This window comes from Athalia rosae, chromosome 1 (assembly GCF_917208135.1).
Source record: "Athalia rosae chromosome 1, iyAthRosa1.1, whole genome shotgun sequence".
Lineage (NCBI taxonomy): Eukaryota > Metazoa > Arthropoda > Insecta > Hymenoptera > Athaliidae > Athalia > Athalia rosae.
Genome location: NC_064026.1, coordinates 5,879,634 through 5,896,068, shown reverse-complemented (window position 1 = coordinate 5,896,068; position 16,435 = coordinate 5,879,634). Strand labels below are relative to the sequence as shown.

The 16,435-nt window shown below is 38.0% G+C and overlaps 2 protein-coding genes across 3 annotated transcripts; both read right to left on the bottom strand.

Moving 5' to 3' along the window:
* Positions 1-22: 22 nt before the first annotated feature.
* LOC105688845 (flocculation protein FLO11) lies at positions 23-5,880 on the bottom strand. The gene is made up of 8 exons (XM_012405444.3): positions 5,436-5,880; positions 2,035-3,988; positions 1,646-1,961; positions 1,413-1,483; positions 1,142-1,335; positions 909-1,036; positions 627-815; positions 23-532 (listed from the first exon to the last, which is right to left on the bottom strand). Exons 1-8 carry the CDS (start codon positions 5,545-5,547, stop codon positions 362-364), a joined length of 3,135 nt encoding a protein of 1,044 aa, XP_012260867.2. The 5' UTR covers positions 5,548-5,880; the 3' UTR covers positions 23-361.
* Positions 5,881-6,690: 810 nt separating this feature from the next.
* Positions 6,691-16,426, bottom strand: LOC105688874 (transcription elongation regulator 1). Of its 2 annotated transcripts, XM_012405516.3 has the most exons (18): positions 16,135-16,426; positions 15,360-15,618; positions 15,183-15,263; positions 14,877-15,077; positions 14,543-14,774; positions 14,264-14,470; positions 13,955-14,158; positions 13,639-13,867; positions 13,289-13,521; positions 13,044-13,201; positions 12,748-12,956; positions 12,501-12,651; positions 8,232-8,669; positions 7,944-8,153; positions 7,568-7,834; positions 7,386-7,463; positions 7,083-7,306; positions 6,691-6,991 (listed from the first exon to the last, which is right to left on the bottom strand). In XM_012405516.3, exons 1-18 carry the CDS (start codon positions 16,290-16,292, stop codon positions 6,988-6,990), a joined length of 3,543 nt encoding a protein of 1,180 aa, XP_012260939.2. In that variant the 5' UTR covers positions 16,293-16,426; the 3' UTR covers positions 6,691-6,987. The 2 variants fall into 2 exon arrangements, with proteins under 2 accessions (XP_012260939.2, XP_012260931.2); XM_012405508.3 differs by having other exon boundaries at positions 14,264-14,774.
* Positions 16,427-16,435: the final 9 nt, after the last annotated feature.

The window sequence follows — 16,435 nt, the reverse complement described above, 5'->3', positions numbered from 1 at the left end:
AAGTTGACCAAATGAGCATTTCTCAAATTTGTCATATCAGTTTAATTTGAGAGAATGTAAATACATCGATCACGAGGCAGATTGGTTCTTGATTTTCATGGCATTTCAAGAAATTCCATATACTCATGTACTGAATATGAACATAGTGGCTAATGAGAGTGCAGTAAATAAACACATTCGAAAAATATTTACTCACTTCATTAATCGGGGTGTACCAATGATTGAGATATGAATAATGGCAGTTTCAATAGCTTTTAGTGAGGCAACCAGATCTAAGTGACAGCAACGTTGTAGTTCGATACTCTTTTTATCTGCATCTTGTGCCAAGTAATTTGAATGCTCATCTCATTCTGACATTAGTTCAGAAATCTGTGTCATAATTCGGACGATGCCGTGAAACATTGGTTGTACTTTCATAACCCGGGCTTCTATTGCTTGCATGGGATGCGTTGTAGTAGTATCCATTCCATTCGGATTTCCAACTGTCGTATAAATTATACCTTGAAGAATCGTACGGCCCGTCTACCATCATCTGTGAACCAACATAAAACCGACGCGTATAAAAATAACAGTCTTTTGAACCATTATTAGCTTCAGAAATACCAATGGTAATGTCTGTTCAGTACCTTATTTGATGTCGAATCGAAGGTTCTGTCATTCCAATCTGTTTCGATATTATACAAGTCGTCCTTTGGATAATCAATGGATCTACGTCCAGCAACTGCTTGATTCTTGTGAATTATGTTCTTTTCTATTTCTTCATCGTATATAGGCATTGTAGGTTTGATTTTGGTAACAGTCTGCCGATTGAGTAGCTGAAAATGTTTTCAAATTTGCTATTAGATTTCTTTTCCAATGTTGAGCATTCTTTACTTCAATAGTAATACTGGTAGTCTGGATATGCTTACAACAGAAACACCAAATACTATTATGAATAGCAGACCGCCAACCCCGATAACGATCACCGCTATCGCCCACTGCGGTATAATTGTATTTTCGTCATCAATCAACTGTGGCGCAGCAAATTTCGGTACCACTAAAAATCAGTAGAGTTGTCTAGGTATGTTTTTTTTATATCTATTGTGTAATAACTTTGCATTGATTAATTTTAGTTAGAGAATGAAATTTTTCCCGCACTTACCAACAAAATCTGTCGATGTAGGATCAATGGTAAAGGCCCCTAGAACTAGTAGATTATCAACCTCCGAACTGTTGTCATTAATGGGTGTGTAGGTATTCAACGACTCATGGAATATGGATTTGAGCTCTTGCGTGTCAATTTTTTTACCGATGTCATTCAATTCGACGAAATAATCCACCAGTATGCTGCCCTGGCTAGCGAATTAGAATTGATTGCATGTATCATGGGTCATCAAGTAATATTGAATGGTTCATAAATTCAAAGTTCTCACCTGAATGCATCGATTCTTATATTTTTGTACCATTTTCGTAAGGTACTAGATTTTGTGAAAGCAGATTCTATCTGAAACGATATGCGACTGATTAAACTTTCTCACCAAACCATCAACTTGTACCATAGTCTATTTGATCAGAATCTGCTAAACTCTTCAATAATTCATGGATGGCTATAAATTAATTCAACGTTGCCTAAACTTGTTTTTAACCGGACTTGATCGGGAGTTACCTCTGACTCCACTTTATCTGCGAGTTGTTTCCACTCAATAGTATTGCTGTCGAGCAACTCTGGCACCCAAGCTGTATTTCCGACCAGGCGAATGGTTCCAGCTAATTCGCATTCTTCTTCACAAGTACCGGGTGTAGTAGGACGAGGTGTTGTCGTAGTTGTTGTCGTAGTAGTCGTAGTCGATGTCATGCTAGCAATTGGGGTACTCGGCATATTGTCTAGCTGAGCAGTTGCTGTACGTGCTGCTTCTAACAATTTTTCAATTGATATGGGAGTTGTAGAAGATGTAGGCCAGCCTGTGAATTCTGTTGTTGCTCTGCAATTTTTTTTTATGTATTAAAAATCACGCATGTACATTTTTCAAATGACTGCACGCTTTATTGTCTCACCTTGTTGGCCAACCCTTTTGAATGGCAGGTTTAAAAGCGCCTGGCGCCTGGTGTGAAGACGGAGTTGTTATTCTATTTATAGCTTTTCGACCACCTGGTCTGCTTGGAAAAACTATTTTCAGTCCTCCAGATTTTGTTGTCGTTGGAGTTGCTTGCGTTGTAGCGCTGACCTGACCGGTCAAATTTTTGACGTCGTTACCATCGTTGCTAGACTGTGAAGAGCTACTACTGGTTTTTGGATTATATCCCGGTGGTAAAAGGGAAGAAATATCTACTTTTGAGGCAGAAAATAGGTCATCCAGGCGAGATTGCTTTGAAGATGTATTACTAACATCGTCGGTGCTTGATTTTGGTTTATACCCAGGTGGCAAAAACGAGGAGACATCTACTTGTGATTTTTTGAATATGTCCTGTACCGGTAGTTGCTCGTTCTTTTCTTGGCCAGGTTCAATTTTGGGTTTATTCTGAAAGCCCGATGGTAAGAATGCAGAAACGTCCACTGTAGCCTTAGATAAAATATCATCAAGGATAGATTTTTCTGTCGGTTCACTCTTCGCCTTTGCCAAATCAAATCCGGGTGGCAAAAATGCACTGACGTCTTGCACTACGATGCTCTTCGGCTTTCCGTTATTTTCCTTCCCTCCTGGAATCGCGCTTGTCTTATTAGCTGATGGATGCTGCTGAGAAATCCTGCTCGAAATATTCTTGGCAGTTGCAGTATTAGTATTGTTCAACCTTGTTTCACTCCTGCTGAATTTTGTGATGATTGGGACAATGGGCGATACAGATGTTATCGGCTTTCTAGTGGCAGAGATGCGTCCTGGTACAAATTTAGTGATTATAGGAGTTCTTGTTGTTGTGGTTTTACTCTTTTTGGTCTGCTCCGTTTCTTGGAGTACATCTAGCTGTAACGTGTTACCAGAATTTTTGAAACTACTCGTCAAAAATCCGTTGTATAGCCCAGACTGCACCCGATCCAATTTATCAATGATACTCTCAGTGGATTCAGACTGATTAGGTACTTTATTGTTTCCATTGACATTCTGCGCTACTTGTTCCACTTGCTCTACAACAGGATACGGAAGAAATCTAGCTCCAGAAATGCTACGACTGGTCTGGACCGATGCAAGAACTATAGAGTTTTCGGTCGTATGGTGTCTTTCCAGGTGTTTGTTGTTCATAAATTCCGAAGATGAGGGTGGTGATGAAATTTGCTCCGTTGTTCGGGGTAAGGGAGTTACTGGAACGGAAAATGTACCGTTCACAACACTTTTCGTTGTTACCACAGAAACAACAGCCTCCGCAATGAGTATTGATTTGTCCGGAAGTTTGCCCGAATGATTTGACGCTACAACGTAATGTTTATTGCTACCTTCCATCGAGGTGCCATAATCACCATCGTCTGAATCAGAGTCTTCGAACTTATCTGAAGATGCCGAATGGTACGTCGTATCGTCTGTACTTGGAAAAGTAGACTTGGCTGTAGTGAAATCTGAGTCGGTTAACGCCGACGAAGTATCGTTGGCACTCTCAACGGGGTGCTCTAGTTTTGTGTCGTTTTCATAGTCCTCGTAGTAATAATAAGCATCGTATTGTTCCTCATAGTGTGGATCTACCAGCGGGTATTCGCTGAAATCATTGTCTTGGTTGGTAGCTGACGAAGATTCTGCGAGTGTGGTGGACACCGTTGAATTCTGTTGATTTGTCGGACGTAACATCGTTTTTAATTCAGCTGGGGGGTGATGTGGTTCTTGTTCATACTCGTCACTGTAAGTAACATCGTCATCCTCGTTCTCGAGCGAATGATCTGTGTGCATCACATTGTTCTCGTCTAGCAACAACGGTAATTTCGCACTACTATTATGGGACGATGATATTGCCTGATCATCGTTCTCTCCATATGTATTAGCGGATAATAAGATTTTTGAGAAGTTCTTCCAGGTCCTGTGAACATCTATAATTAAATAAAATACAGCTTTGTTAAAGAATCGCATTGAAAATTAAGGTATTTATCCGGTATAATAAGCAAGTAAATTACGGACATTCATTCACAAAAAAAAAGTGTACAACGCGGTTTATGCCACGTTTCATCATTTATTATATTGAAATAGGCCTAATTGTGAATAGGATCGGAAGCGTTGAAGGAAAACTTTTTTTTAATAAGATTTACAAATATGGATAACACTTCTCGTTGCACTAACGCGTGGCACACATTAATGATCGTTAATATGCAACACCGTGCTCTAGAAACCGTTGCTCTCTAATACAATTCATTGATATTCTAGATATTATTATCGCTCGCGTATACAAATCTTGTAATCATCATTCAGTATAGAAAGAGAATATCGAGTGAAAATTTTCCAAAAAAATTAAAAGAATTGATTCAGCTGACGGTGGATCCGCGTGCGTGAATTTTCCACGCATAGGGATATCGGGTTTTTTTTTAATAACGTAGTTTCCAATTCCAGTAAACTAATGAGACGAGTTGATAAAGGTGAACAGGTTTATTGAAAATACATAATTACGTTGAATTTGAAACCATAAAATGATAATTAGAATCACCTCTCCCGCCTCTTATAATTTGAATATTTATGATCCTTGGGGTGCAGATCACGCGTGTTTTAATATTTCGTATTCGTTGTAGTTCCGGAAACTGCATACCTACCATGTTAACGAGGGTCTAATTATATTCACTCTATTGCAGTAATTATAACGAACTTTACGTAATGATTTTCTAAACTATTTATAAGAAAGTTTCATTAATATATTTTCGACAATTATAGATATGAATTAGGTAATGCATAATATTATGCGATCGAATCGCGTAATCGCTTGAAGAAAGTGTGAGCGATTTAAAAAAAAATGGTATATTTTAAATCGATTTTTTAAATTGAATGAAGATTATCTTAATCAACGTGTGAACCTGCCGAGCGATTCTGATCATAAAATTGAATCATTCCCCATTTCTGTATAATTGTGAAACCGCATATTCAGAAATCGGTCAAAGTCATTCTGGTACCGAATCGATCGGTTACTCATCTTTTATGATCGCCGAGAAATTCCCATGATGAAAGATCATCGTGGGATCTACAGATGTTGAAGATCGGATATTATACGTACGATGGTGTGACAAGAATTACACGCGGAAATCACGTAGTATTGCTTGTTCAATTCGATTCGTTTTCCGTTGGCTAAACGAGATCGCCCACCTCACAAGAATTACCGTAGCTACGTATAGGCATACGAGTACCGTACCCATAATACATTATGCAAGTTGCTTGAACTTTGATTATGAACTTTTCGAAAGATTTATCAATCCATTCATCGATTCAAATATCAACTAAATTATGAGGTAATTATCGTTAATAATAAACATCGGTAGTGACGGTATTTTCCGTTACCTTGTTGATGGGTATTTCCATGGACAGATGACAAGAACAGAGCAACGCACAATAGAAATCTTAAGCTGAAGGTGGTACCCGGATACATCGATGGACCCGTTAACGCCTTCATTCTCTTAATCGCATTATTAACGCGGTTGAATCCAAGGAAGCACTTTTTTTAAACGAATAATTACACCCTGATTTAGTGGTCGAATTACTCGTCATTTTAAAACTCCGTGCAACATATTTCTCACTTAACAGTAGAAAGCAAAATCCTACTTTCACTTAAGCACGCGTCGCGGGTCTGGTGATACTCGCGTCGAGGCCGTCTCAGGCTTGAGATAGAGGTAAAGGTAGAACCAGGTGAGAGATGGAGGTGGAGACCGAGTTGGAACGGGTAGGAGGCCTAACTGGGAGCAAGTAAAATGCGAGTGTGCCGAGCACACGGTTCAGGGTTTCGAACAAAATAAAAAATAAATAAATAAAAGGAGTATAAAAATCAAGGTATTGTCGTGTGTCATAGCCCCTCCTTCGCATTCTCGTCCTGCTCGGAGGCCCCCCGTTATGTCTTTTTCTTTACAAACCGGACGACATTCAAGAGTTATCGCGACCTCCACCCCGCACTTTGTAGCCAGCCCCCTCGAGCCACGAACGTGATGCCCCGCGGCTTTGATAGGGGAAATAAAAAAGATAAAAAAACATAAATAAATAAATAAATAAATAGTCTGGCAAAAGGTGAGAGCGGGAGAATATAGCATACCAAACTGGTCCCACTGTATCTATGTCCGCACATTTCTATAACTATAACGATTTTATATTAGATTTTCAGAAACACAAGACAAAGATCAACGGTAATATGACCTCACCTTATATTAGAGCATATTTTTGTGGCTCTTTATTCGTAATAATTTCCTTTTTTCATTATCGACAGTCGTAATGTCTGTTTTGATATTTCAATGATTTTTCTGAAGAATTTTTTTTTCAAAATATCTGTACTCCGTACTTACAAATGCGACGACCTCAGATGTCCTTGCATGCCAATGGCCTGCAGGGTCGCGGGTCGCATTTTTGGTAAACATGCTGTTTTGCATGAGACATTCGATCGGAACGAATTTTAAAGTGAAGGCATACCATCTGATCATTTGGAATTTTTGGAACTCATTCAACCCAGAATTCTATGACATTCAACAAAATTCGCACCGTAACGGACTGCGAGGTATTTCCGTAGGATAAAATTTGGGTGTGATCTGCGGATGTGAAAAGACTGCAGGAATTACTGCTGAAAAGATTTTAATTTTTTTGTCATATTGCAATTATCATAAGGCTGATACAAATAATATATTCTTGTGTTATGTGTACAGATAATATACTAAAATATTGGGGAACAGTTTCGATTCATGTATCTACAAATATTGGTGTTAATATTAATTTTATTGTACCCTAGATGTATGTATACATTCTTGTCTGGGAAATAAATTGATGCATTCGGACCAACTACTGTTATGGCTGTATTATATACTCGTATGTAGACTCATTATCATGATTCATGCTTTGCTGGGGACGATTGATATTAACTGAAACAAAATAGATTTGAGAAAATGAATAAATGAGTACGAAATAGAAATTTCTCCGGTATGCCGATACTTCAGAAATCATGATACATACTTTGTAGTTGGTCTACGTGAAGGTTCTGAGGCTGTGGGTGGTGGCGGTGGCCCTCTGCGAGCCAATTCCTCCAAATAACCCATCAACAATCGCGATCTCTCAACAGCAGCTGCTTCCAGTACAAGAAACCTTCGGTCTTTTCTTAAAATTTCTTCAATTTCTGCTAAGCAAGTGCTGTTTTCTTGTACTTTTTTGAATGTCTTGTCAGTTATCAGTTTTGTCTCCTAAGAATAATATGATTAGTATCTTCGCGCGAACTGCACTCGTTTCCTTTGATTCTAGATAGTGAGTTTATTTACATACCTGTAGGAGCTCTCTGAAATCAGCCTTGGCTGCAACGAGTTTATCCTTTATATATTCCTTGAATTCCTTTTCACACTTCTGTTAAACGAGAAAGCGATAACATAGCGCTTATTAAAATAAAGCATGATTTTGAGACACCGTAAATTTTTTATAACTTAGATACTAAAAGAGAAGACACTTACTCTGTCGCTCGATGAAAATTTCACATATCGAGGGTCATCTTTCAATGATTTTTTAATGTCTTTCCACGATGCGGTGAGCTCCGTTGACGCACCAACTTCATCGAGTAGCTCTCTAAATTTATCACGTTTCTTGCGACCAAGCTGTTCGATATGTTCATTAAATAAACGTTCTTTCTCTTCCCTCTCTAAACTTTCTGCCAAGTCCCATCGATGGTCTTTCCTCAACTGTCTCTTAGCCTCCCGCCAAGCAAGATCCCCATTCCGAACCTGCGACGAATGAATATTACCATCGAACAAAGACGTTTGATTGTTTTTTCTCGTTTTGTAACATTTTTTCAAGATTGACTACAATAGTAATAAAACATGAAAAGTATACCAAGTCTGCAAGAAGTGCACTAAAATGTTGAACAGCTTCTGCATGCCTGTGATGTTGACGTTCCTTGTCTCTGTCTCGAAGATGAGTTGCTAAGGTGCGCTGCACTTCCCTTTCTCGCTCCCTTAAACTAGCTTCAGCCCTTCGTTCTCGTTCACGCTTTTGCTTCTCGCGATCTTCTTCAGAGTCTGAAGCGACGTTATTTTCGTCCTTCTGAAGTCGAAATTAGTTTATTATTATAATAGAATGATACATCACTAGACAGAGTGAACTAATTGCTTTAATACTTACGTCGTTATCTTTTTTAGTCTTCTTTTCTTCAGGTTCTTCAACTTCTCCAGCTTCTTTTTCTACGATGAGTTTTTCCTTACCATTCTCCTCGTGGTTAACTTCGCTTCTCCTTTGTTTTTTCTCTTTCACAACATCTTTGTCGGCCTTTTCTTTGGACTTCTCCTTATATTTGTCGCTATCTTTTTTATCTTTATCTTTTTTCTCGGATTTGTGATGCTCCTTATCCCGATGTCTGTGATCCTTATCCCGTTCCTTCTCTTTTTTTCTTTCTTCCTTCAATAAACGAATGTGATCTCTGAACCAATCCTCTCGGGTAGTCGCAGACTCCACCAGTCTATAACGCCAATCGGATTCTAATTTCTTCTTACACTCACTCCAATGCGAATGCCTGTCAATGTCCTTGTGCTCTTGCAACATGGCTAAAAAGTCCTTTTTCACCTGAAATACATCAATATGAGAGTGCCATAGCTAATGAAAGAATTGCTGTTTAATTATTTACAGTTCTTAAAACTAGCAAACATTTTTTCTGGCTTGCTCGTCATACGTATTTGACAAGATTATTTCAGTACCTATGTTTCAGAAACCTCGAATGCATTGAAATTTGGAGACTGGAAAATGAAACTAGTTGAAGTAAACATCATACAAGTATAACAAACAAACCAGTTTTAATACCAATTGAATATGATAAATAAATACTATATTTTGATTGTATTTTTTGTTATCAATTTTATAGAAATAAGCTGCTTATTTTTGCTGAAAAAAATACACTCATTACATGCTGCAAAAGTTATCAATTCATCCAAGTCATCATTAATCTCAATACCTGTAGGGTTATCGTTTGCGAAACAAACATAGATGCAAATAATACAAACAGTACATAATATTTGAAAATATGATTTGAACCATTAGGCGTAGTTAATGATCACTTGGTATACAAAATAAATAGATTTGTCTAACTGCTGTCCGAGCTGAAAATAAAAATTTTGTTAGTAAATAGTGATTACAAGCTTTTGGAAGCTTGATATAAAAAAATACGAGGGGTGTCCAAATTGCGGAACAAAATCACGAATTTAAATCACCAGTTTTTTTGATAAAAAATTTTCTTTGTCCTCAAATTATAAAATAGTGCTATTTCCTAAAACTTGACTAATTCAAGACTTCAGTTGAGCAATTTGGGATCAACCCCTGATATTTTAACGTTCATTTCCTGGCTCTTCATACCACATACAGAAAAATTTCGGGGGAATATGTTGTTACTTAAATAAGACAAATGAAAATAATTATAATTATAATTCCCTAAGATGTTGGCGTCTTTTGGCCTCTTTATTGCCATTAAAGATGTGACCCGATGCCTAATCCTAAAATTTTTAGAGAATAGTATTATGTACCGTATTTGTCCATAGGGTATGGTTCCCACTTATCTCTTGACTGTTTCTGTATAATATACCAGATTTCAACTTCCCAATCATCTCGAAGATTACGCTTTAGGTGTAGCTTTCAGGGATGGTCAGAAAAATTTATTCTAGTCGCATCGACAAAATATGAATTTAATATGTTTAGTTTTCCACTAGATTGACGTACAGACTTTCAGCTTTGTATTTGAATATCAGGAAAATACGGTACAAGGTATTGCTTTCATTCCAGTAAATAAAACCGGCTTTGTGCATGTGAAAATTATACTTTTTTTCAAAGGCTTCGGCCCAAAGCCACACTTTAATACCGGTAACAGACTTGAAAAAATGCATGGGATGATTTCGTATTGCAACGATCTTTGTTAGCTGCAAGAATAGGGACATAATTTGTCATCAATGGAAGAATGGTTAAAATAAGCGACAGAAATTCGGTTTCGATAGGGTTGTTCTAACTGAATTTTTTCCTTTAGAAATATTAGTTATTTTCGATAACGTTAGAAAATTGGCCTATTTGCTGAGAAACGTTAATGTCTGATTGATTGATTATGTAATGAAAAAAGAAAACATACGAGATACGGTCCTATGGCAAATTTTGATCCCTTGAACCTTCTATACATCGTACGTTGAAACAACACAGTATAATAGAGCAAACTTGGGATTCTGAATCCAATAACAAACAGCGGTACCATTTTGAGAAGGGCAAACGTGCTTCAAAGAGAAAATATGAAATATAAGAACGTCGGTCACCCTTTGTATCAATTACTTCAAATATCGAAGGAAGTGCTGCTCAAATATTGAAAGTAATACCTCATTTAAATCTTCTGAATCATTGATCGTTGATCTGCGGCATCACAATTACTATCCACGAAGTATCAATCCACGAGCAATAGTACAATTTATTACACACGTGCCGGTTGGCTTAGGGCTCCTTTGAGTCATACGTTTCGCATACGGAACAACATCCAATGGGGTATTCAGAAAATATCTGAAAATATGGTTGACCTCAACGCTCAGAGGTTGAAGTGTGACACAAGTTGCATTGGACGATAACAAATAATTTGCTTTAGAACTTTTCAGAACGATGATAATTTACTGTGGTACTAATCCCCTGAAGACATGTTCCAAAAAATTTGTGGGATGGAAACATTCGTTAAAAAGAACCAATTTATGGTAACGCATCTGGTGAGAATTTTCGGTTACTTCTTACAGAGTTGACCTTCGTGTAACGAAATGTTACAAGTATTCCGGCAAGACAACATTTTTTTTAACCATTCTTACGTTAATGCAAATCACTTAGAAAAATACAAAAATTTATAGGGATGTTATTGAATCTGAAATTCTTATCAAAAATTAACTCGTACGATCATTGTACCACGATAAAATAGATCATCGAACAGTACTTTACAGAAAATACTTTGTGCTACCTCAGGATTATCAAAGTTTTTTTTGTACATCAATGGTATATGACTAGTTTTGGACTGATACTTTCAAAAAATTGATTCTGATTTGGAAATTTGAGTTGTTTTTTCTTTTTTTTTTTTTTTTTTGAAGTAACGAGGAGTACGATTAATATACAAATACCGAGTTGTTTCATTCTCATGACTCTGCTTTGGAGTAAAGAATGCAGCGCGCGAGGGTGTGCCAACTGTGCCACGCAGTGTAGGTGGGGATGGTAGATGACATCATCCATGCCACCAACCAGCTTCAGAACCATGCCACTCCACATATGGAACCTGCCCTGCCTGCCTCCTGACTGAAGTGGAGAGTTCAGAACACATAAGTACATAAGGAACCGTCAGATACCAACTATTTATTCTCTACCTCTCCCAACTTATGATTACTCTTTTTTCTTGATTTATCAAATGGATTATACCAGAGAGTTTATGCTTATTTCTTCCTATATGTGTTCTTCGTTCGTTAATAATAGTATTATTATCCTTAAAACTATATTAAAATCATTCAATTGGAACAAAATAATAACATACCTACGGAACCTGAAAAAATTTAGTGTTATCACTGAAAATATGAAAATATATTAAGTGATTGCAAGGACACTTTTTATGCAATAAATTACTGGTCACTGATTACCACGAAATTAGTTGAAATAGATTTCGTTTCCTTGCATCTAACAACTTGGCAAATATAATTTACGGCAGGAAGCATGAATCTCCATGGATGAGCACGGAGATATTTTGTCTTCAAAATTTTGACACATCAAAAAATATTGCATAAGGTGCATTATTTTACATGGAACATTTGAAATTTGCATGCAAAGCACAGTAATAGTTGTTCGATATCATTAGTTTGTATACTAAAATTCGATATTGCACTGTGCCATGGCTTTGCCAATTTAGGTAAACTGTAGTAATAATATATAAAAAATTCCTCTTCTCAGAATTTAATTTTGGAAAACTTTTTGCAGCACTCATAGAACGATCAATTTGATATCAGATTTAACGACAGTAAGTTATTGCATACATGTTCACGCAAAAATGATCGCTGAAAAAATTATTATGATTAAACTGCTATATCATGGCCCAATGTATAATAGACTATTACTATTACTATTAAAGACTAATATATTTACGGTTTTGGATTGAATTAATTCTTGCTTTCAAATTTTGATTCTAAAGACTAGCTATGACCAATTTAGATTCATTTTAAAGTCAAGAACAAAGAGGCAGGCCCAGAAAGGGACAGCCAACTCATCATCGAATCAGTTAATTGATGTAAATTTCCAGTCAAATCAAGACATTTGACAATAAATTCTGATAGTTACTTTTCTAAAGCAAAAACCTGTAAAAATTTTCCGTTTAAAGCACCATTACTGTGCTATCTATGATAATAACTGGCGTACCTGTTCTCGTTTGGCTGTCTTCTCCTCCTTTTCCCGCTTCCTCACTTCCAAGAGATATTCGTTGAATAGGCTTTCCCGCTCCCTCATTTTCTCTACATTTTTGAAACGCTCATCCCGTCCGTGCTTTTGAGCAAAATCACTGAACGATGACCTATCGGCGCCAATACAAATTTCGTATAAAATGTGAAACCGAACTTCCAAGACGATAAAATGATGCGAAAGCAATGTATTTGAAAACTAGACTCACTTTCCATGGAGATTTGCTTCTTCAAGGAGTTTTTGGAACTGTTCTTTCCTTTCTTTCATTTTATTTCTTTTCTCGCGTCTCTCCTCCTCTGCTCTTTCTTTCACGTACTTCTCAAATACCTGCTTCCTTTCCTTCGATGTCAACAGTAAATAACGCGGGTCGAACACAATTTTGTGTAATTCTTTTTCCCAAGTACTAAATGCAGATACCTAGATACGTAGAAAAAAAATTTCTAATTGTGATATTGTCTGACCATACGTAAAAAATCTGGATGTTAGACAATGCAATCCACTCACATCTTTCTCTGCTAGCATATCTTTGAAAGATTTAATCCTAGTATCTAAAGGAACAATGGCTCTCTCTCTGGCGGCCCTTACTTCCGCTTCGATCGCTGCCTCCTTACCGATGTCGATCGTTTTCTTGCCTTCCTTTTCCTCCTCCTCCTTTGGAATGACTGTGAACCATACATTTTCAAGCTAGATATTGATACAATGCGACGGCATAAAAATATATCCAGTAGCAATCAACACAAATTATTTACCCTTAACTTCCTCTTGTTTTGGTTTTTTAGCTGGCGTAGGCTGATCCTCGTCACTGCTCTCACTGGACTCAGATTGATGAGGATTTTTGGTTGTTGCGACTGCATCCGGTGGAGTTGCGATCAATTTTTCTACATCCTGTCTGCCAACTAAATCATCAGGTCTCTCCCAAACCGAAATTCGGGATGAAGGATTGTAGAAGAATACACGACCGTCTCCTGTCCAAACGACACACCTTTTCGAAGAATAGAATGTTTTCAGAGATTAAGAATATTCAATGGATACTACCAAAAAACCAAACATCTACAGCTAAGGCCACAAGTGACTCAAAGTATACGTCAAAATTATCTACCATGGTGTTCCAGGCACAGGAGTACTAGAAATGGGTCTAGATTTATCTTGTGGTTTAGCCAATTCTTTAGGAGTTGTTTCATCTTTTTTCTGCTTGTTGATTTCACTTTCTTTCAGATTCTCTTTAGTCTCATGGCTAGTTTCTTCCTGTTTCTCAAGCTTAATTGGAATATCCTGAGTCCCCGCAGGTGCGATATCATCTGCTTTTTGTCGTACAGCTAGTTTAGCACCTGAAAAATGAATGGTAAGGGTTCACAAGAGGGGTGCGTTTGAAAATACGCTAAAAGAAGGTTTTGTATCGAAAACAATAAACTTACTTTCAAAATCCTTGAGTACCTGGGGCTTTTCCCAAACTGATTCACCTGCCTTTGTATTATAATAATACATTCGACCATCAGGTGCTCTATGTTCTGTCCAGACTAACGCAGATGTTACTAATTCTTGATCAATTTGTGCCAGAATAGCTGGGTCTTCAACTCCAGCTTGTGGAGTCATGACTCCATGTGGCATTTGTGGCATTCCTGAATGATAAAAAAAAAAAATAAGAAGTTATGTCAAGCGATCGCACTGGAATATTTAAATATACATTCGAGTAAGCATCGAATCGCAATAGAAATTTATTCTACCCCAATTAGCTTGAGGTGGTCCGTAGCTTCCAAAGGCTTGAAAGCCTGGTGGAGGCATACCAAAAGGTGCTGCCCCAAATGGGGCAGAAATTGGCCCACCAAATTGATTGGTGGGCATTCTATGCTGCATTGGCAACATATTTGGTGGGGGTTGCATCATATTTGCTGTACCATTGGCCGTAAGGCCACTAACGGTTGATGGAGCTACTGCAAAGTTTGATGTGTTATTTGAATTCGTTGACGATTCCATGTGCACATCCTCAAGAACATTTTCACTACCATTGGTCTGGCTTATTTCAGGTTGCGCAGTTGTATCGGTAGATTCACTTGCTGGTGCAGTGGTAGTAGATGTCGACGGAGAAGAACTCAATTGAGTTGGAGTTTCTGTACTACCAGGTGGCTGTTCACTAGATTGGGACACACGCGAGTCAGTAATCTGCGACTGCGTGGTACCCGTTGTTGTAGTCGATGTGCCACTCTGTTTAGCTGCCCCATGTACAAGCTGCTCCAACTAGTGCAGAAAAATATGGGTAATTATTAGCTTGAACTCATTAAACTTAGTATTGATTAATGATACAACAAAGACTCTGTGCTGTTTATCGACGAGTCTCACCTGATCTTGAGCCATAACTTTGACGTTTGGTCCCTCAGGTTTAGTCCAGGTGGTTTCCCTTGTCCGTATATTATAATAATATGATTTTCCATCCCCAGTTTTAGTTTCTACCCATACTTCCCCATTGAGATCTAGTCCTGGAATGTTTGTCTGTGATTGATGGATCTGCTGTTGCGTTTGTTGACCAGCAACTTGTGTACCCTGTTTGGATGAATTATTACATTTAGAATATAAGGCACTCAATATTTACAATGAAAGATCGACTCTTAGTTGTTTGCAAAGAATAACAAAAAATCATGGATATACATTTATGTTCGGTGGTCCCATTCCAGGTGGCGGACCATAAGGACTAGTACCGAGCGGCCCATTCATCATGTGTGGAGGTGGCTGTAATTGAAAATGCGAAGGATATTTTCAATTTCAACTACAGGGGCAGAATCAAACAAGTGGTATTGATATTTTTCTAATACTGAGATAAACTACCATTCCCGGTGGTCCCATCATGTTAGGTGGTCCCATTAAGTTAGGGGGTCCCATAGGACCCCAACTAGGATCAAATGGCGGTGGTCCACGAAATCTAGGTCCACCAGGACCTGGTGGGCAATTGGGACGTGGTGGTCCCTCGAATGGAAATCCATTGTTACCACCTCTGAACATGGGTCCACGTGGGCCAAAGCCACGGCCCCTGAATCTAGGGGGACCACCTCTCATGGGAAAATCAAAGCCTCCCCGCCCTCGACCTCTGAAATAAAAAACCTTGTTCAGAAAGCATCGTGATAGTTCATCATGTAACTTTACTCGCTTCAAGCAATGCAATAACTACTCTAATTTAAGGCCAAGATTATCAACATTGCTATAACACACAGTGTTTAACAAATGATAAGCACCCATCACTGATTGTGTCATAACAAGTTTTGCAAATGCAAATCTTGAGTCAAAAAGTATATTCTAATAAATTCAATATTCATGACAAACATTTATAGAACTCATCGTGTGATAATTCATGTAAATCGATTCATGAGGGAATTTTTACAGAAATGTTTCTATGGATACAGATGTCCAAATACAAATAACACATGGCGTAATTTTTTTTTTCAACTGCTTAGTTTTTTGTCATCCGTGTGATATCGCTAATTTGGCCGAGGCAGCATGTTAAGATGAATCTGTTAGACTTGATTAATAACATGCGGCTATGTTGAGAGTAGGTAACGCAAGTTCATCGGCGATATACGCGAAGTTTGAACTCGTAATGTATTACCTGAAACCTCCTCGCCCTCGCGGTATGAAAGGCCTGTACTCGTCACCATCGAAGCTGTAATCTTCGGTGGCCTCCTCCATGGATTCTTCGGTAGTTTCCTGCTCAGTAATAGCGGTCGGCTCCATGGCTGGAGTGGGTTGTTCACTGCTAACTTCCATTTTGTTAATTTGTTGAAAAATATCGTAACGACTCAATCATTTACGCCCATTTAACCGATTTTTAGCAAGCACGAAACGCCGCAAACAAATCACTATTCACAGGCGAGCGCAAGCCGTAAACCTTAGATCATATAGTAAACTGG